General features: G+C 43.4%; 1 protein-coding gene across 1 annotated transcript in view; it reads left to right on the top strand.

The window, feature by feature from the left end:
* The window catches only part of sdc2 (syndecan 2), an 81,565-nt gene extending 60,516 nt beyond the window's left edge, over positions 1-21,049 (top strand). The window contains exons 2-5 of the mRNA XM_080734700.1: positions 5,850-5,967; positions 10,646-10,815; positions 14,054-14,183; positions 18,179-21,049. Of these exons, the coding sequence (XP_080590826.1) occupies positions 5,850-5,967; positions 10,646-10,815; positions 14,054-14,183; positions 18,179-18,342 (582 nt within the window). The 3' untranslated portion in view covers positions 18,343-21,049. The remainder of the gene's footprint in view (positions 1-5,849; positions 5,968-10,645; positions 10,816-14,053; positions 14,184-18,178) is intronic.
* The last annotated feature ends 1,467 nt before the right edge of the window (positions 21,050-22,516 follow it).

The raw sequence follows: 22,516 nt of genomic DNA, 5'->3' as shown, positions 1-22,516 counted from the left end.
CAGGTGGTTAGAAAGTGTAGCTCTGTTTCCACCACATTTTGTGTGCATTGGGTGCAAAGTCTGTCTTCCCTTGCGAGTAAGGTCTGTCTGTGGCGGCCTTTCTCTATTGCAAGGCTGTGTTCGCTGAACAGCGGGCGGAGTGACATACTGTACACGCACGAGCATAAGAGCTCGCCGCTGGGGTCTACAATAGGGTTCAATTCATGACGTAATTACATCTCGACGTAAGTGCACCTGGATTGCATTGAAATGAATAGCTGGGGGCGTGGCTATCCGCTCTCTATTATTGTGACCATAGGTTGCAAGTTCACTATGACATCATGCTCTGATGTCACTGTGAACCAGCCACACAGATATGGGCTGTCTTTCTCCATATATGGGTATTCCCATAAAAGGTCCTGTTAGATATAGGCTTAATATTGATGACAACAGGAATCTCCATATATGGGCATAAAAAGGATTCTGTTAAAGTGGTTCCCATGACATCACAAAATACAATATATTTTATGCCCATACATGGAGATCCCTATCTGAATGGCCATGTCTTGGCCATCTGGCCAGTGATATATATCGATGACATCAGGGATCTTCATATATGGGCATAAAAGTGATTCTGGGGAATACCCATATATGGACTTTTACATAAGTGATGTCACCTTTGATATCACCTGTGATGTCACAGTGATGTGTCTCCGTGGGGTGAGGCGCTATCATTCCTACTGACGCTACGTTGTCGTTGTAGTTGTTGTGGATCAAAGCGACCGCTTGTTCCGCCCCGCACCGCACGACGAGCGCTCCTGTTTTCAATTTCACTGAAACTCAAAAAAAATGTGACATATATATATGGTCCACACTCACGCTGCATGCACATCATTTCTAGCTACTTGTTGTGGTGGAGCGTGAGCAGTATAGTGCTGCTGAGGTCATTACGCTGTGTGAGGTCTGCAAATCGTCGTTGTGGGGTGGAAACCTGTCCAAAACCAAGTGCTTGTAGATTGGCTATTATTTTCACTACTTTTGTGCGAAACTTTTGTATGATGAAGTAGGGCTTTCATTTACCAAAAAACATACACATTTGAAACTTGTGATACAAGGTTTCTGCCTGACAGTGACGATGTGCGGTATCTTTAAATCATTAAGACCTGACGCTGATTCCACAAAATCCTTCAAAATCCGAAGTTCTCACACTTTCAAGATTTTTAAAGAATGTTCAAAAATGTGCTGCGCTACGAGCTTGTACATCTGCTATTTTTGCAAAAATAAATAAATAACACTGACGCTTTCCTGGATTTCCACACTGGCAGCTGCTCTCTGCCTGTCGTATTGTTGGAGGCCTGAAGTCTTTAGCTGAACTGAACTCCTAGTCTGTGATAAAGACTGAAAGGAAGTCCTTCCTGGAAAAGGCTACAGGAGTGATAAACAGAGAAAGGTTTATCAAGGTGTGTGTGAGTGCGTGTGTGCATGTGTGGTTGAGTTTGTGCAGGAGGAGGAGACGTGTGTTAATGGTCAGGCTTGTCAAATGGCGTGTGCGCGCGCGTGTGTGTGTGTGTGTGTGTGTGTGTGTGTGTGTGTGTGTGTGTGTGTGTGTGTGTGTGTGTGTGTGTGTGTGTGTGTGTGTGTGTGTGTGTGTGTGTGTGTGTGTGTGTGTGTGTGTGTGTGTGTGTGTGTGTGTGTGTGTGTGTGTGTGTGTGTGTGTGTGTGTTTGTGTGTAACTGTTGAGATAAATTTTGTGCGGTTGGCCAAGGTCAGACAGGCCATTTCCTCTCCTCCGGTCTCGGCTGATTTGCTGTGACAGAACACTGTTTCTTTGTACAATACAATCTCACCAAATCTCTACAACTTTCTGTTGCTCCCCGTAGACTAACGTGACGCGCAAAGCGTGCGTGCGTGCGTGTGTGTGTGTGCGTATGAATGCTGGTGCCACATTGTGTACACAGTCTGCACACTGAAGCGCTCACTTTCGTTTATGCATATGCAATCAATGAATGCTCACATGCACTCGTAAACATGTCTACTCGAGCGTGCTTGTGTGTGTGTGTGTGTGTCTGTGTGTGTGTGTGTGTGTGTGTGGCCTCTGTCTCATTAGGGCTGTTGTGATTTGTTGCGTGTCCCCCTTTGGTCCATTGTGTCACGGATGTTTTGTATCGCCACAACATGCAGGGACTTGTGTCGGGACTCCGGCGCACTGAGACAGCTCTGTGTGTGTGTGTGTGTGTGTGTGTGTGTGTGTGTGTGTGTGTGTGTGTGTGTGTGTGTGTGTGTGTGTGTGTGTGTGTGTGTGTGTGTGTGTGTGTGTGTGTGTGTGTGTGTGTGTGTGTGTGTGTGTGTGTGTGTGTGTGTGTGTGTGTGGTGGAGGTCATTGAAAGTAAAAGGTTAAGATAAAGTTGCTTTGAACAAATTCAGCCTTTGATCAGTCAGCTCCAGGGTTGAATGGCCTGTGCTCTGGCCATCATGTCCAGCTGAGAGAAGAGGGGGAGAGGAGGACGGACGGACGGACAGACGGACGGCAGATTGGAGGGAGGGATAGGGGCCGGATACTACTTCTTTTATCTATTTTTGAGCGCGAGTGTGTGTAGCTGTGTCACTATCTATCTATCTATCTATCTAGGGTTAGGGTTAGGGTTATCATTTTATGGTTATGGTTCATGCTGCAATACTGCTGGTGACCAAGTGGTGGTGTTGCATCACACACACACACACACGCACACACACGCATGCACACACACACACAAACACGCATGCACACGCAAACACACACACACACACACACACACACACACGCACACGCGACCCTTAAATGAACTGCTACACACACACGGCCACACACACACACACACACACACACACACACACACACACACACACACACACACACACACACACACACACACAGGCACCATCGCTCACTTCAAACTTCGTTCGATTTTTATCTTTGCTCTCTCCTTCACGCTGCTACTTGCTATGTGCGCCCTCCTCGATTTGTCATGAAGACTGTCTAGAGGTGATGCACGTGCATGCTGCATCGGTTACAATTGTATACTCCTGTATTAGGATTTAACTGTGTAGCTACGTATATGCTGTTAGTATCACTCTAAAACACTGACAAAAGAAGAAGACATAACTTTCGTGGCAGATTTCAGCCAGAAGATTCACCATTGAATCCATAATAGTCTGTCCAATTATTTCTCCCAAGGTCCGACCTCACTTCCTTTACTCTCACGTTTTCAGCACAAGCGCTTCAGGGAATGCACACAAACACACACACACACACACACACACACACACACACACACACACACACACACACACACACACACACACACACACACACACACACACACACACACAGGAATGATGTATAGAGTGTCCTTTTCTTTTGTGGTTTCCTTTCTAAAGCGGAGCCATCAGTATAGAAGGGCGCACACAGCCAGTCACTGATCGGTAGAGAAAGGTTGAATGGACGTTACCATGGATGCCTTCCTAGCTATTCCCCTCTCTCTCTCTCTCTCTCTCTCTCTCTCTCTCTCTCTCTCTCTCTCACTCTCTCTGTCTCTCTGTGTCTCTCTCCCTGCCTCTCTCTCCTTCTCTCTCTCTCACTCACACACACACACACACACACACACGCACACACGCACACACACACAGAGCAAGCAAAACAAACAGCTCCGGCATAAACACCCTCACTATTAGTCTGGCGCTTCGTATAGCAGGAAGGGTTATCCGTTAGCTATGCAGCAAGGTGTGAGTGGTGTGATACATTTCGCCGGAGTGTTTATGGCAAACAGCGGATAACATTAACAGCACCAGCTTTTTTTCTTATTTCTAGTTTAAATCTCTGCAAACTTTTTTAAACAAACAGGCTCCGTTAAACCGGCCTTCTCTCCCCCCAGCTTTCGACCAATCACTCCATTTAGCCGGAACACAAACATTCACATTACTCCAGCCCGTCGCCCCCGACAACGGTGCCGAGGAGGATGGGGTGTTGTGATTGGACGGTGGGACTGTGTGGCCACGCACCATTAGGATCATAAAAACAGTGACATCTGTTTGGAGGGAAACTATTACAGGTCTGAGTCAGCAACACGAGGAGGGTGGTCTGTTGTTGATGCCACACATCTTTTTAGGCCGCTGATTCTGAAACATTTTCGTGTCAACGACCCCCAAATTGACACGTATTAATTAAGCTGCAAGTAAGGGTGGGCGATATGGTGATAATTATCGTGGAGACGATACAATGTCTCCAAGATATGCCTTTTCAGAGATATCGTATATATCGTGATACAATTGAGGGAGCCTTGGTTAATCGTTAATACAGAGATTCATTGCAGAATTCAGTTTAAACCTGCATTTTGGTCTAAATCAGTAGTTCTCAAACTTTAAAATGTCAAGGTCTCCACTTAACTCTGACAGTATACAAATGAAACCAAATGGACCCGTCCATTTGGTTTCATTTGTATACTGTCAGAGTTACATACTTGTAAAGTTGAATTTAGACCTCCCAAAAGGAACCCAGAGAGTCTAGTTTACCGAGAGTCTAGTTTTTGTCAAGTAACTTGAAAAAAATCGTGTATCGTGATACAGCTTGGGAAAATATCGTGATATTGTATTTTTCCATATCGCCCACCCCTAGCTGCAAGATCCCCCCCCATTTGTAAAGATTTGGTGCCATGATGCAGGGACCCCTGTAACATATCTTAGTTGTTGTTAGATTAGATTAACTCGTGGTTTTCTTACCTTTTCAAGTCGTCACAGAATAGTTTATCTCTAATACGATCGTTGGTAACGCTTCCGCGGGGAGAAAAAGTGAGTCATTTCGACCACCCGTATTGGCCGTTGAACAAGCGTGTCTCGCTCTCACATGCAACGCAAACAAAGGAGCGGAGATAAAGGCGTTTCCGTGAAAACAGGAAACGGATGTGGATCTCATGTTGTGATGATGATGTCATTTAAAGAAAAGTTTATAATCTGTGATTTGGGCCAACTGCTTCCCGTGGAAGTACGGGATTGGCAGTGAATGAGTTAAGCACATAATTCTACTACTGTCTGTCTATACTATAGCGTAGTACAGTAGGGAGAGAACAACATTGCTTTATACAGTACAGTACATTCTCTCATCGGCTTAATTTCTAGCTAAAGCTTTCAAAATATTGAAAACAGCTGATGTACAAGCTCACAGTGCATCACATCACGACACGTTGGTTTTGACAAGTCACATTGACTGGTGTTTTTAGGCATCGTACAACTACAACTGACATCTACCTTGATTCTCACAACCAGAGTTGGGAACCAAAGTAAAAAAAGTAATAATTCAGATGAACGGTGAATTTACTAATGCAGTGGAATAGAGATTTGAACCACCACCCATGAGCGTATATAAATTAGAAATTAGGCTATTATCTTGGCCAACCAAGGAAGTAATTGTTTTCTGAGGTATTGGTGTCTGAATGAAGATAGTGATTGGTGGATTAAACAGCGGTAGCTTATATGATATCCTTCCCCATCTAAGTCACAGCTGATCATCCCACCCAGGGTTGGATTTGCTTTTTTTATCCCGGCTTCTGGTCAGACTCGATTAAGAACCCATTTAGGCCTAGAATTATTGAATGCTTTAACCAGTGAAAAATAGCAGATATAGAAGCTGGGAAAGGCGACCTAACCCACGACAGCCCGGACCAACCTTCAAATGTGTTTTGAGAACCATATTTTCTTCTTGTTCGATGCAGAACGAAGACATTCATACTTTGTGCTGCCCTGGAATATGCTATCGAAAAGCGGTTAAAATAAAAATCTTGAAAATCGCGTTGTCATGAAGGAGATGCTGACATGTTGCGTTGCTGTGTTTTGTGCAGATAGTGGAAGCGGCCAAGCCCTCCTCGCAGGCGGACGACATGTACCTGGACGACGCAGGCTCGGGAGGCTTCTACCCTGAAGATGATGATGATTTTACTAACTCAGGGTCCGGCTCAGGTAAGACCTCACGCACATACACACACACACTATACAGACATACACATACTACCGGTACATACAGTACATTACACGCGCATATCCAGAAACACATTTTAAACACCCATGCACACACATGATTCCAGACACTCAGGGGGGTCCATAGAGAGTACATACAAAATATAGACCAAAACACACACAGTAAAATAGAGGCTGACTCTCATGCAGTCCGGATGAGTACCGGAGACAGACAGCTCTTCCCAGGATTGACTACATCCTCAATCATACTGCTCCGGGACTCATCCAGGCCAGACATGAATCCATAGAGTGCCTTAAGAGAGCCTCACGTGAATGGATTCCTCACTGACACACATACGGTACCTGCACATTCGTGGTAGGTAACGCACAAGAAAAGTGTCAGGCGGGCTTGCCTAGCCAGGGCTGTGTAAGTTGCTGGTTGCGGACATCAGAGCATGAGAGCGAAATAGCGTTTCAACAACATACGGTGCTACTTTACGTGTCTTTGGAGCTCACTGTGGGGAGACATGTGGGGTCCAATTTGGGTTTGATTGGATGTTGCATTCATGATATATGGCGTGTTTTTGTAGATGGGGCCATATTCAATATAATTCCACACAGTATGAAATATCAAAACCCTGTTTGATGGTCATGGTCACTTGACTCATGAAATCATTTGCACTTACTTTGGTATAAGTGAAATAGCTTTTGGGTCTGTGTTGTGCATAGGCCCTTTCTATTGTGTGATTTAATGTTTGGGGTGGATGATTTGGGGGTATTTTTTTGATTGGGTAAAATGGGCCCCTCCCACAAATCTTGGAAGGCAATCATAGCCAATCAATTGGAATATGAAAAATCTGAATGATACGCGTTAACATGATTCCAGAGATAATGTGTACCGATTTCTGCAAATGTTGGACAAAACCTGCAGAAAATGAAAAATGGCCAAAAATCGAGTTTGAAACCTGCGGTTAAGTGATAAGCCAAAAGGGGCATCTGCTGGCCTACTGGTCCAGATGCATACCACATAGGCTTTGATGCCTGACAGCGTGTTGCCGGTTCGATTCCCAAACCAGACGACCTTTGCCGCGTGTCACTCCCCATCTCTCTCCCCATTTCCTGTCAGTCTACTGTCCTATCAATAAATGTATAAAAGCCCCAAAACAAATCTAAAAAAAATGATAAGCCAAAATATAAAGTAGCCTGTTATAATGCCACCATGAGGCCGATTTGAAAGGTTTGGGTGGAGTGTGCATCTAAAGTTTACCGGCGTGGAGATTTGCTACGTACACTAAGACAATCTCACACGCACACACACACACACACATACACATACACATACATAGGGGCTAAAACATCTCTGCCTCCCATTCAATGTTGGAGATAACAAGCTTAGGATGCTTTCAACTTGCTGTAGGATGACAACTTCATCATTAAACAAATGCACCTGCGGGGGCAAACCCTACCTGCATCCACAACTCTTGTCCTGCGTCTGTCGACTGTGACCTTGACCTTTGACTGTAATGATCTCTTACGGGCAGCCTGCCGATCATTCCCTCCAGGTTAGGTTTTGGCCTTGACGTTGACTGTAACATTGACCACTGGCCTTTTCCCCTCTAAAGTTAATCACCCGTTCAGGGCAGCATGCTGATCATTCCTTTCAAGAAAATCTGCCTCTCCGTTCTGAAGTTATCTTGCTAACAAACACACTCCCAGATAGGACCAATTACAATACCCTGCCATGCATTGCTGCTGGCTGGGTACATAGGATTGTGCTTCAGGAGACTAAACCTAAGACATCTTTCCTCACTGATCCAGTCTAGCAAGGACACAGACATGAGCGCTCTCTCTGTCTTTGTCTTTCTCTATCTGTTTCTCTCTCTGTCTGTTTGTCTGTCTGTATATCTGTCTCTCTCTCACTGTAATGCCCTTACACTTGTTCTCAATTCGCAACCTACCCCGGTGAATTTTCGATTCTCTTCTCTTGTCACCCTGAGTGCCATCGACAAGCCTGAACATTTTGCATGTCTTTTTTATGAGTTCCTCTTCTCCACTCGTTCATAAGTAACTGCACGAGGATGGTGTTCCAGGGTGCCTTCTCTCTGAGCTGCAAGACATTCTCTTGACTTGAACACTGAAAACTAGGTTATGATAGAAACCCCCCCCCCCCCGGATAGAGCTTTGTGAGGAATAGGCCCACAACAAAGAGGAACTGTCAATTTAATTCAGATCAGATCAGTACACCGTAATAATGTAATAAGTTATCCAACCATCATGAATCCTTGACTGGGAAATATAAATCAGGTTCCTGCATAATATCACTTTTTTTTAATTAATCCATTACAATTGAAAACGATTAATTAAGACAAATTAACTTGGTTGTCCTTGATTTACTAAATAACATTGTAACTAGATTTGCTTTTGCAGGAATTACAAATTAATGTTTATAGAATGAATTTGACACGGACATCACAATCACATTGGACGAGCCAGATGTATTGTTTAAAGCAGGGGTCTTCAACGTTTTCAGGCCAGGGACCCCTTAGTTGAGAGAGAGATGAAGCACGGACCCCCACAACCTGTTCATAGATTCCATAGTTTAATCGTTTCACAACACAATCATCAGTGTATTTTGGATTCATGTAAATTTGTGTTTTCAGATATTTAACCACTTGAACTGTCAATACTTAATAAACTTGACCTTTCACTACTACTTAGTCTGCTCTTAGTCTGCTCTTTTCCCCCTCTACACCAAACCTCTTTGCCAAAAATAGCCGATCTACAAGCTCACAACGCCTCGCATTGCAAGGCGTTGTGAGCTTGTAGATCTGCTATTGTTGGCTAAAGTTCTCAGAATATGGGCGCTAGGGTTCAAGTGGTTGATATAGAAATGGAGAAAAAAGTTTCTATGACACAAAGATTTGGAGGACCCCCTGTAGTAACTCTGAGTACCCCCTAAGGGTCCTGGACCCCCTGTTGAAGACCCCTGGTTTAAAGTGTATACAGCATGAGTGCTATAATTTCCAACTCCTGAATGCAAAGTCCTCACGACATAAGCAGCACGTTGCCTCTTGATCTGCTAATGAACTTTCAACATGTTTAAATAGAACTGCTCTGTTTGACTCGATCAATTCTTTTGCTTGTTGACTAAGATTAATGGCATTTACTCTGAACTCACTTGTAAGACACTCTGGATAAGAGCGTCTGCTAAATGGGAAATTGTAATTGATTGCAGTCCAATCTTCCAGTGTGACAATTTCTGAAAACAATACATCAGCCTTGTGTGCTGGCCTTTGGGCAAATGATGATAGTGTGGTTGGCAGTATTTCAAGCTAATAATTTATGTTGGCGGGGACCGCGGGTGCTATAAATATGTCAGTCATTATCTCTAAATTAAATATGTCCTAGTGTTTACAAGTGGCATTTTGTCAACAAAGAAGATAACTTCGTGAGCCCTATACATTCAGGGAAAATAGCCAATCTACAAGCTCACAATATGCGTTGCAAAGCTCGTAGATTGGCTATATTTAAGCGATTTGGTCTGGTGGGAAAAAGGAGGGTGCCTAGTAAAGGCCCCTGGGGGACTTCTGGTCAACAAAGTATATAGGGTTAATAATTAAACTGGTTGATCTACCTTTAGTTGAAGTAGAACTACAGTAGATGTTCTAGTTCTATATTGTGCTAATCAGAGCAGTGATCACTGAATTATGCAGTGTTGTAAAGTATAAACATACATTTACTTAAGTACTGAACCTAAGTAAACTTTTGAGTTAGTTGTACGTTAATTGAGTATTTCAAATTTCCAATACTTTTTACTTCTACTCCACTATATCTCGGATCCAAATATTGCACTTTTACTCTACTACATTTATTTGACAACTTTAGCTGCTAGTTACATTGTAGATTTAGATTTGTATTACTAAACATACATTAGCCATTTCAGCCCTATCTATGTTTTGGCCATTTGAAAATAGCCTATCTACGATGCGACGCACAATGTGATGCGACGCATTGTGAGCTTGTAGATCTGCTATTTTCAAAGGATTTTATACATTTTTGAAAACTTGTAAAACTGGACATTCTGCATAATGATTACTTTCTACTTTTGATACTTTAAGTACATTTTGTTACCAATACCTTTGTACTTTTAATCAAGTACATTTTGAATTCCGGACTTTTACTTGTGTAACAGAGTATTTCTATATTGCAGCATTGATACTTTTACTTGAGAGAAATGTTAGTACCTTTTCCACCATAGACATAGAAAGGTAGACGCCTCCTTCGACTCTGATGCATGTACATCGAGGGACTAAGGGAATCATGTGTGCATTGCTTCCACGTGCGTCACACATAGGGAAGTTGCTAGGCCAATCAGAGGTAGGTGGGGGCGGGTCTTTACGTACGCAGCCTGTAAGAACAGCTGAGCCGCGCAACACCAGGAACTGGCTCTGTTGAATTGAATTGTAGTCCTTGGATAAGTCCCGGAAAAGTCGCGCTGTGATTGGCCAGTAGTCACTTTGACTAACAGCGTTCCCTTAGTTTTTCCAGGATGTCCGGACTACAACTGTTGCACGTCGCTCCAATGAACTGCAGAGGCGAACGAGGCATCTAGCTCTTTATATCTGTGTTTTCCACCACTGGTTGTGATGTGGTATTCACCATGTGACCCCTCCCTCCCCAGGTATAGGAGAGGACATGCCGGAGACTGTGACGGTCAGTGTGGTGTACATTGAGCCCAAAGCAGCAGAGCCCACTCAGGACACCACCAAAGACTTCACCCCCAAGGTGGAGACGGCCACCGTCAGAGACACAGACAGGGACGACTCGCCCAGGAAACCACTCAGAACAGAGGTGAGGACACGTGATAAGATAGAAATGCATGTTAAATACGTTCATGGGCGGCAGTAGCTCAGGGGTAGAGTGGCTTTGTTCCCGATGGCTTCCCAAGTTCCGGTTCAATCCCGGGCTCCTCCAAAGTTAGTGTCGAAGAGTCCTTGTATTGAGCAAGACTCTGAACCTCTAGTTGCTCCCGATGAGCAGGTTGGTGCCTTGCATGGTTTCCTCCACCATCTGTTTATGAATGTGTGAATGTAATGCACAATCTCTTTAAAGCCTCTTGGATAAAGGCGCCATTTACCCTTTATGTAACGCCGCTGCTAATGTTAACCCATTTAGTGCTCCAGACATGAACGGGTTAAATGTCCAGCGTGCCTCTCGCAGGCTCCATACGCTGCCATTCTCTTATTTTGAAGGCCAGAAGTCCATTGCGTAAACACTTCCGGGTTGACGTCATGACGTCATTCAACGGAAGCGATTGTCACCCCATGCCGTTCCTAAAATGGCCGATCGTTGCCTTTGTTATTACGTTATTGTAGCGAGAATCTAATGCCATCCTTGGCTTTAAAAGTGTTGTTTGGAGAAAATGGACATTAAAGATGAGATCTACCGTCGGCCTCCATGTTAAGGGATTACTATTTTGTGCACGTGGATCCGTGATGATGATGAATCGGCGAGTCCAATCGTGCCAGGACTTTCCAACGGACCATAGGGTAAGGGTGCCGGCGTTACTCTATATACAGTATTTTACGCGAGTATACTCGGGATCGGCACTCTAAATACGTCATACGTAAGTGCCCGTGGACAGATACACATCACCATTTCAAACAGACAGAAATATACTGCTCATTGCTGTATTCCCATAGAGAGAGCAGGGTTTCTCAAATGGGTGACATAGCACCCTAGGGTGCCAAGACGCCAGTCCTGGGGTGCCGCAGAATACCTTGATTATATTTGGAATTCATCAATATCATTTCAGTTTAAATTAGACCCTCTATACTTATGTAGTAAAACGGACCTGAGTTGCACTGTACTTGATGAGTTATTTTTCCATCTACCCCAACTCTCTTCACTAAAACTAACAGAGATCTACAAGCTCACAACGCATCACGTTGTGACACGTTATGAGCTTGTAGATTGGCTATTTTCGGTGAACGTTAGGAACAGGGATGCTGAGGTTCAAGTAGTTAAATGTCAAGTATAAAGTTATTTTCAATCTGTTCTATTGGATACGGATATTCCTCTGTGACACGCTGTATCTTAGGAGAAAAGATTATGCATTTTTACATAGCGTAATGTGACATAAGATTCTAAAAATGAACAGTGTACTGTAATTCAAGGGTGCCGTGGATGGAAAAGTTATTTACAGGGGAGTCAAAAAAGTTTGAGAACCACTGGCATAGAGAATATTCAAGTTTTAAACTAGCAGTTGTAGAGCGATAGACAGTAAACATACATAACTAAGTAGGACAGCTCTGGTGGTCCGAACCAGCATGCCAGCTGCTGTCTGCCCAGACATCAGCGCTGATGGGGCAGAGAGATGTACAGACGGACTCGTTGCAGGTCATTTGAAGCTTGTTTGAAAACAATCTTATCAATTTTAGCCGATAAAAAAGTCCTGTCGCCAGTTAATGTTGATTCCTTTCCCATCCACAGCTGCTATTTAATACATTTTGTCCATACTGTCAATTATTTTCCCACGACAAGCAGTCACACACGCTGACATGTGAGTGACAGCTGTCACTCATAACCTCAGCAGCTGTCACTCATAACCTGGGACTCTCCCAATCATTGCTTTTAGCTTCATGCTTAGCTTCACGCTCTAGCTTTGGCACTTTTTATATCTGAACAGGGCGTAATAAATATCCTCTTACTGAGACCCTGGGATGGTGAAGCAGTAATTACACTGCCAGTGCCAGGGTTTACGGATATGTTCCCTGGTCGGATAGTAACATTCTGTGATACTATGACATTATGCAATATAAAGTGATCCGTGACTCGCCGTGGAGGAGATGACCCAGCATGTTATCAAATCCCCTCTCTAATACCAAGCGGGCCGAGGTTTGTTCTCAGGATAACGATCAAGTGTTAATGTCACAGCACATTACCAGTGGATTATGTCTCGGACTCGGTCAGTCATAATCTGATGTATTCTGTACCCATCTCAGATCAGCTCCTTACTGGACTGTATGCTGCACTGCATTGTGTGCTACATCTGTTTAGGATTTCTAGTCAAGATCTCCACCCCCTGCTAAGCCAAGCCAGAAGACACTCAGAGCTCCTTCCAAGATTTTGTTTTTTTCTTTGCCTCTGTCCCTACTTCCTTGGCCTAAAAAAAAACCTGGGTTGGTTCCATTTTGATTCTTTGTTCCCTTCACTCATCTCTTTGCCAAACCATAAAAAGCATGGTCTCAGATCCTTTTTGCTCCTTTGCTTTCTTTCTTTGCCCCCGCATTGATAAGCTGGGTCCCTGGCAGGGCTCCATGTCATCCCTCCACCTCCCCCACTAGCCTCATGGACAAATCATTGGGGCAGTCTGGAATAGATCCATTTTGTTCTCATCCAACCCCCTTGGACAGGCCATACATCTGACTGGCTATAGGCCCCAGTTTAGTCCCCTGGATGTGTTACTTACTAGAGAGACCATCCAGCTGAGCCAGCGGAAATTGGACAGGTGCCATTTTGAACCTTTTCCTTGCTATTTTATTCTCCCTCATTATTCCATCCTTATTTGTTCTCCTCATTACTGTCAGTTCCAGAAAATGTATGCTGAACTAAAGCTGTATTCACTTACCCAGCGTTGTTGAACAGCTAGACAAGCGTGACACAGTCATTGAAATGTGAAAATGTAGACTCTCTTATATCTGCTTCCTCCCTCCCACTCACCAGTGGTGTAAAGTAACTAAGTACATTTAATTAAGTACTGTACTTAAGTACACTTTTGAAGTATTTGTACTTTACTTGAGTATTTCCAATTTCCAGTACTTTTACTTATACTCCACTACATCTCGGATCCAAATATTGTACTTTTACTCCACTACAATGATTTGAAAACTTTAGTTTCTAGTTACTTTGCAGACATAAATTATAAACCACTTTAGCCCTATTTCATACCTAGGCTGTTTGAAAATAGCCGATTTATGCATCTATCTCTCATTCTCACCTTCCTCTTCCTCTCCCTTGACTTCCTTTTTGAAATGTTTTACATCCTTGTATACTTACTTCCTCCTCTGCCCCCCCCCCCCTCCCCCAGGCTCCGGTAGCGGCTACAGAGGACATGCATAGGAACCAGATGACCAGCACCACCAGTGCCCCCGGTTCGCCCCAGGAGCCCATCGAAGTCCGCTCTGAAAACCTCTTCCAGAGAACAGAGGTTTTAGCTGGTATGTACCGACTGCAAGGGCCCCTCCATAGCATCAAACATCTTCATGTGAAGGACTCCCAAATTGATATGTATTTTGCCGCTGACCCACATCTGAAAATATACAAGACTTGCAATTGATGGATTTGCATTTGACATATTGTAGCAGTGGCATTTGTAGCAGTGGCATTGGTACAGCTGGTGTTAGCTTACGATTACCAGGTTCACCACGGAATCGCAAGGTTCTTAATTCACGGCTCCTCTTGGCATTGCTTTGATTGATTGAATACTTTATTAGAAGTTTGCATAGGAAAAGCAGAGCACAGGACAGTACAGTTCAGATACAAGGTCTACTAATAGGAGTTAAACCCAAGAAAGCACAACGGCTTGGACAATAACCTCTACCTTTCCATTTCCCCAAAGGACTAAAAAGGTGGGCCTTCATTGCATTTGTTTTCCAACTCAGTCTAGCGTGTGCCCTATAGCCAGTGTGTATGTTGTACTCCAAATAAAGGGGAAGAAGGAAGCGATATTTGTTTGCTGGTTAGATATGGCTGCGAGCGCTAATGTATTAGTCAAATTCGTACATTGTCAGCAGAATATTGCTGACACACCCACAGCAGATAACGCCACACCCACAGCAATGGCTTAGGCTCTTGTTACTTGGGAGTCTCTTCGCTGCCGTGTTATTTCATTAGCACCTGCATAGAACTGGAAGAAAACACTCTGGTGGGTAGTTATTGGCCGGGTGCGCAGTTTCACCACCCTCAATCTAGCTAGAGGTCGGGTTCACCTGAGGCAACTTGCAGTTCTGTCTATTTATTCAGTATTTCTGAGCAAAGGTGGATTCCTGCTTTGGGTACATTCGAAACAATTGCTTATTAATTGAGCCTCTTTGTATTGCAGATGTTTAATCTTTTACATCATTTTGGTTGTTTTACTGGCAGGGGCATTGCACAGATCCATTACATATCTATTATTTATTATTATGAGAAGTTGGACGCTAATATTGCAATCCGTCCCCAATAGGGACGGATTCTAGGGTTTGTGCGGTCAACCAGTATATCTCTGGCTGTGAACATATCGGTGTTAGAAGCTTAGATAGGAAGTCCTACCATCTCCACACTTCTCAAAATAATTAGTTTGAATAAATCCGACAGGCATCTGTGAAACCTGCTATAGGCTTCACGGTGCGCTGGGTGTTCCTCACTTCTGTTCAAATGCGAGAAATGATGGGACTCCAAATTGTTGCGTTCTCCCCCACAAGTCGCAGACAGAAATTGATTGGCACTTTGTTGCGATATCCATCTGGCGTTTTGCTATCTGTGTAAGCGGGGACAAATCAGGACACAGCGTTAGATCATTGTAGATGAGAACTCATCCCAAACCTCTCTCTTTCTCTTTCTCTTTCTCTCCCTCTCTCTCTCTGTCTCTCTCTCACTCTCCATCCCATTTACATGCTTTGGTTTAACCTTTTGTTTATTGCTGTTGGATTGAGAAAAATCGCAACATGACTAAACAGGATTTGCATAATGGTTTGGGAACGAGCTTCGCTAAGTTGTATTCTTTGTGAAGCTCTCTCTCAAAAAGGTCTGTTAGGTTCACTAACTTTTTGTCAGTTGTTTTGAATTATGGCAGCTTTGGTCTCTGATCTGCCAAGACTGTGTCGCTTACATGGAATGCAGAGGATTACACAATGTAAATCACATGGAATGCAGAGGATTACACAATGTAAATCTTCTGGATCATGAGACCCTGAGCGTAGAAACATACCTCGTACACATCCCTCCCCGGAAACCTCCATCTAAAAGTTTCTATTTGACTTACACTGTAAAATACTGAGTGTTAATGGGTCCATTTAGTTACATTTGTACACTTTTCTGAGTTACAAATGGATAAATGGACACTGATTTTACTGTGTATATTAACCAACTAATAATGTCCCTATTCTGGGCATGTCGTAATAAACAAATAAGCTGCGTTGTGAGCTAGTAGATCAGCTATTTTTGCGGTCAACGAAGTATATAGGGTTTAAGTGGTTGACGGGAAAGTTTGCTATGTATTTCATTCTTTTCTACCTACCAGGAGTTAGACACGCTTGTGGATAATCTCAAGGTTTTGACAAGAATAACGTGTCAAAACGTGTTAAGCTTGTCTTCTTCCAATAAAAAAAGAGCATTAAATCATTTTAACAGTGTATTCTTGGGAGTTGCTGTCATCCCATGACATGGGATCCGTTTTGCAATCTTGATTTCTCTTTTGGCAAACACCTGTGTCCTGAAAATAGCTGTTTTTATGGTGGCGGCACACTAATTTGATACAATGGATAGCTTTGTTTAGTTTCATGTCTACGTGTAGTTTGAAGGTATTTTGAATAGTGAGGTTAGCCTAGCTTAACTAAATTCCTTGATGGCAATGGGTTAAAGTATCAGCTCCTCTCAAAAGTAGGGAAATACTTTTGCTCCAAACTGATCATTTAATACTTAGAAGTCGTTCTACTCCCACAGACCCAGGATGGAACTGAGCTAAACTATGCCAAGCTCACTGTTAAACATGAATTCATATCGCTTGCAGAGACATAAAAACAAAGGTATCCATTAGTTTCCCTAAGTAGGAAAAATAGCAAAAACGATTGTTATTAAAGTAAATCTTTCCACAAAATTACTTATATCGGTTTTAATCGAGTTTATTGTTACAGCTGCTACAGTATATGTGCTCACTGCAGTGCTGGTACCTGGAGGTTAGCTTTTGGAGCGATGCCAGGTTTTGTACCAGAGGCGTCAATTGGGTATGGCAAGGTATGTCAGCTGCCATACCTTGGCTCCAGGGGGAAAAATGGCTCTATGACTATCCACGTGATAGTCTCTATGACTATCACTTTAAACTAACTACAATGCAAATTAGAATAAAATTATCGCTTTCACCAGGTAGGCCTATATATATTCTCCACAACACTTGTATCTTGACAAAAGGTTTATTCCGCAGTTCAGTAGGTCAGCACAGGTGCAATGTATTATTGTTAATTAGAGGCGGCGGCACATTTTCTCAAATGTGGCAGTCAGTTGTTGTTTACTTTGCTGATAGTAATCATCATCATGCCTGTTGATAAGGTATGGCAACATGACTGGTGTCATGACACATGTTGCCATACCTTAGCCTTAGCTGAACTGACGCCACTGGTTCTGTACCTATGGGGCCATGGGGCCACTCAACATGTGGAAAGCTAAAGTGGGGCAGAGGGCAGGTTGTTGTGCAAGGAGAGACTCTAAACAGATTAGTGAGCTATGGAGCACCTCATAACAGGCCTAATTTGGAGGAAATTGATGTAAGCTCATGTAGAGAATTAGTCAGGAGAAACAGAGATGCCTTTGGGGGGCCATAGAGAACAGCCAGATTTTTTAATATGAACTGGCTGGATTTCATTTTGAGGTTCCCTTGATGTTACTCTTCTGTTGGTTTACACACCATGTCCTCTGCAGACATTCAGGGGTGTCACAAGGGCGGGGGAAAAGTGGTACTGAGTTACTAGGGCCCGAGGTGGAGGGGCCTTAATTATTTTGTACTTTAGCTATTGAAAAATTGCAGATATACAAGCTCACAAGCTGCGAGCTTGTAGATCTGCTATTTTTGAAAAGTCGTGGAAATGTTTGCAAATCTTTGAATATATGTATTTTTTTATGCAAACATTTGTAACTCAAATTTTGCTTCTGTGGGGGTCCATGGAACTAAATATTTTGAGATGGGTGTCCGTGGCCACATACATATAATTTTGGGGGTCCTTCAGATGAAACGGTTTGAGCACCACTCTATGTCAGTGGCACTGACATAGAAACATAGGTTTTTCAAAAAACCTTAAAAGGATTTGAAATATTCAAAGACCTGCACACATTTTCAAGATTTTTCAAAAATCCCTGTACCCAAGGCCCAGAATTTGGTGCGACACCCCTGATTATAACTTCTGTTTCTCTCTCTCCCTCCCTCCCTTCTCTCAACCTCTTCACCTACATCTATCCTCAGCTGTCATCGCGGGCGGAGTGATCGGCTTCCTGTTTGCCATCTTCCTCATCCTCCTGCTGGTTTACCGCATGAGGAAGAAGGACGAGGGCAGCTACGACCTGGGCGAGAGGAAACCCACCGGGGCGGCCTATCAGAAGGCCCCCACCAAGGAGTTTTATGCATAGAAGCCCCGCCCTCTCCCTCTCGCACACCAGATTGACACGTCAAAAAGTGATAGTCGAAATGACAGTCCACGACAGCGACAAACCCTGTTCAAATACGACAAGAAAAACTACAAAATGTCACAAAGTTATAAAGTTGATTGAGGAAAAATAACATAAAGGAAAGCTTTTGCATAGAGTATTGTAATTAAGACCTTTTCTTTCTCCTTTTTTTTTTTTTTTTTTTTTTTAATGAAAGCCAAGCATTGCTTATTTTATGGCAAATCTGTGTATTTAAACATTTTGTGTATTATTTGAAACGGCTGAAAAACAAAAAAAACAAACAGGATCTGTAACGTTGAAGAAACCGGTCACATCTGTCTTCTGTCAAAGGAGCTTTTCTTAGTCGCTGACTACTTTTTAACTGTAGCAGTATGTTATTTGTAAAGAAAAATTTTAAAAGTGGAAATAATTGAATATAATTATTCTGTATCAATCCTACTTTCTTTTTTTTCTTCTTTTTTTGTCCTAGCATGTCTGATGTTGATCTCTAAAGGTGTATTTCATTAATTTATCTTTTTCTCTGATGTTTAAAAAAAAATGCCTTTGTAGTTTTGATGAAGCTCTTTTGTCTTCACATTAATGCTGATAACGTTCAATGTACATGTTCTCCCTTCAGGTTGCAATGTTTATTTTATTTCTTTTTTTGTTTTGTTTTTGTTGCTTTCACACCAGTTTTAGTGAAAGGTGAGCATTTCACTTTTGTTCATTGTTTGTTTGTTCTCTTTTCAGTGTACCTCATGGTCATAAAACAGCATTTCTTTACGGCAGCATATTATGCGTATACCCAGGAATTGGTCTTAAAAAGCTAAGCTGTGTCAGGGCTCGAGAAAAATCGCAAAAGGCTTTGGCTTCGGCTTTGGCTCTGTGTCTTGCGGCCATTTTTCGTTGTTTTTTCTATTTAATTGCATTCGACGTTGTATTGCACATCCACACTGCATTGCTTCCCTGCCGGTACCGTGCAGCTCTGGGTGTATGTAGCGTTTGTGGGGTTAACTTGTTTTTGGCCCGTGGCTTTGGCCCTCAGCCACATCCACGATGTGTGTGTCTCCCCCCTAGTTTCCTCTGACTGCCTCTGCACGCCCTTCCACCACCAAGTCACATTCTCCCCCATCTTTCTCCCTCTCTCCCCTCTCAGTGGCACTCTCATTTTTTTATAATCAGATTGGAGCACGGCCGTTGAGCTGTCGGCACCCCTCCCCTTTTTAGCGCTCAGCCATGAGGAGCCACCCAGGCCGTCGGCTCGCGAGCAAAGCCATGCAGCCCCTAGAGACTGGTGTTATTGTCTGAGTCCCTGTGCTGATGCTTTTGGCCAAGATATCCTTTCATTATTGGAAGCCTGCTATAATGTGCTACTGCCTGGAAACGCAGCAGACAGACCCACCCAATTACGGAGCACATACCTCTGTGGCACGCCACGATTCTCGACCGGGTGGACGTGTTTAATAGATAATACGATAAGGCTGTCGCTAGGCTGTCCCTGGTGATTAGTGGTAGTCGTTGAAAATCGTCTCGCGAGACACTTTTTGCGGTCTGTCGAGGTGTTTTCAGTTTGAACAATGTTTGTGGTCAGCACATTTCAAAGGAGCGTCAGTCAGGCCAGTATGTGATACTTGCCCTGCAGCTTTGCAGGTGACCCGTTGCTACACCCCGCCGTGTCTCTAAGAAGAAGCCCGGTGATAGCACACATGCTGATGGCCAGGTGCACACGGGAGACATTGGCTTGGCTTGGCTTGGCACGTGCCATCCCGCATCCCGGATTGAGACAGGGGAGAGCGGAAATGACCAGCAGACGAAAGCTTCGATGCCACATTAGGAGCTGCCGTCTGTTGTTGGCTGCCACCCTCTTGTTTTTTTTACGTACGTCGTTGATTCAACGTGACCTCGCTAAGAATAGAAATGCGTAAATATCCAGCAGGTTGTGAAGTTGCCTTTTCTTTTTGTTCAAATGTACAGTAATGTAAAGTAGGTATAGATGCTGTCGTCATCTAAAACTCGTGACACAACCCTCACTAGGCCATTCACTCTTCCACGCCAAAATTCTTCCTCTCCCTCATCTCATCAAGCTCTTCCTCATCTGCTGTCCTTCTACGTTCTTCACCCTCTGCCCCTCCCCTCTCTCTCTCTCATCCTGTCATTGTATAAACTAAGGTACTGAACTACAGGAGCAAAAAACCCAAAGACTCACAATATTTCCATTCCCACCATGGCCTCATTCTCTACTGTACATTCATACAGTATCGCCTCATACAGTCCCCACCCCATACTACCCGCCCCCGGCCACATCTCTGCTCTTATGGGTTCATTCTTTCCTTGATCTCTTTTTTTCCAGAATATTTTTTTTTCTTCTCCTTTTGCTTTTTATGTCTATTAGAGACATGGCCATTGAGTCCAATTGCTTATTAGTATATGAAAAGATATATTATATATATAAAAATGTATATTCACAAATGTTTTAAACCTTCAAAGTGCCTACCATTTGGAGATGTACTCACTCTAGGCGGGTGTGAGACGGGTGCGTACACGAGGAGGGGTGGAAAACGACTTGACTGGCATTCTGTAAGCACGGATGACTGTAATGGTAACTTTTTTTTAGTCTTACAAAAGCTGACAGTATTGTACCTATAAGTTGAAACAACACTACTGAATAAACATTGTGGCCTAATATCCATCTCCTCGTCTCCTCTTGTTGTGCATCACTTGTCTCCTTGCTTCTTTGCTATCACTTAGCTCCTTTCAGAACCTCTCCCTCCACTGCTACGCAGCTCTGAGATGAGGTTCTTTCCCGTCATATGCCAGAATCTTCCGGCTGGGTGGACGATCCGCCGTTAGCGATCACTTCTTACCTTTGGTGAACATTCTATCCAAAAAGTGACGGGTTTCTGCTGATCTATAATCGTTTTACTTCTTTAGCGTGGAAGAAAATCGAAGCACTGGGTTGAAATAAAGACTTTATATCGCTCATTATGTCAGCCGGTTCTGTGTTTTCCCCGTTGTGTATATACCACGTGACCAGGGGAGGCAGTAATGTTATCCTATGCGGCTGCAACTTCCGGAATGTCTAAAAAACATGGGACCGGCTGACAAAATGAGCGATATAAAGTCTTTATTTCAACACAGTGCTTCGATTTTCTTCCACGCTAAAGAAGTAAAACGATTATAGATCAGCAGAAACCCGTCACTTTTTGGATAGAATGTTCACCAAAGGTAAGAAGTGATCGCTAACGGCGGATCGTCCACCCAGCCGGAAGATTCTGGCATACGACGGGGAGGAACCTCATCTCGGAGCTGCGTAGCAGTGGAGGGAGAGGTTCCGAAAGGAGCTAGCTATCACTTAAACCCTGCCTGTATATAGTGTACTTCTTCATACAACAAAAATAGCAGCTCTACAAACTCTCAAGACATCACTTTGCAACACGTTGTGGACTTGTAGATCTTCACTATTTAAATTGCTTTAAAGTAAAGCGTTAGCTGGAGATGTGATAGCACATGAAAGAAAAGAATTTGAAAGAATTATTAACGTTAATATCACTACACTTCTGTTTAGGAAGTGTGTGTGTGTGTGTGTGTGTGTGTGTGTGTGCGTATATGTATGTAGGCCCTCTATATTCCACAGTAGACCTATGGCTTGGGCTGTTTCCAATACTGTAAAGTATTACATGTTCTCTACCCATTACTTATAATGTAATATTGACCCTGGTTGAGTGTTGACAGGGGATTATCAGTGTAGAGATTAGAAATCTTCATGTGCTTATGGGTCCCATCATATCATTTTAGCGTGCTAATCTGACCCAGTTACAGGAGGAGATTAGCGCAGCATCGGCGGGGATTAATTTTGTGCAGGATTTGAGGGTCGCTGCGGTAAACCTCAAGTTGCACGCCTCAGCGTGGTGGGATGAGAAACAGGCCGTGAGGAGACACAAACACGTGCAAATCCCCCTGGAAGAGGGCAGAAGTGATGCTCGGTTGGTTAGTGCACACAAAACGCATATGGCTTTTCAATGCATTCGGTCTTCCACAAACTCATGAAATCCACACACGAGCGCTGTCCTGTGTTCATAACAAAATATAACCTTTTCAGGGGTCATCGCATTGCTGGCTTGTGGTGGACATTTTTTGTCAAAATTCCATTTTATAG

Source organism: Nannobrachium achirus, assembly GCF_963921795.1.
Source record: "Nannobrachium achirus genome assembly, chromosome: 10".
Lineage (NCBI taxonomy): Eukaryota > Metazoa > Chordata > Actinopteri > Myctophiformes > Myctophidae > Nannobrachium > Nannobrachium achirus.
This window is presented reverse-complemented; position numbering and strand designations above follow the sequence as displayed.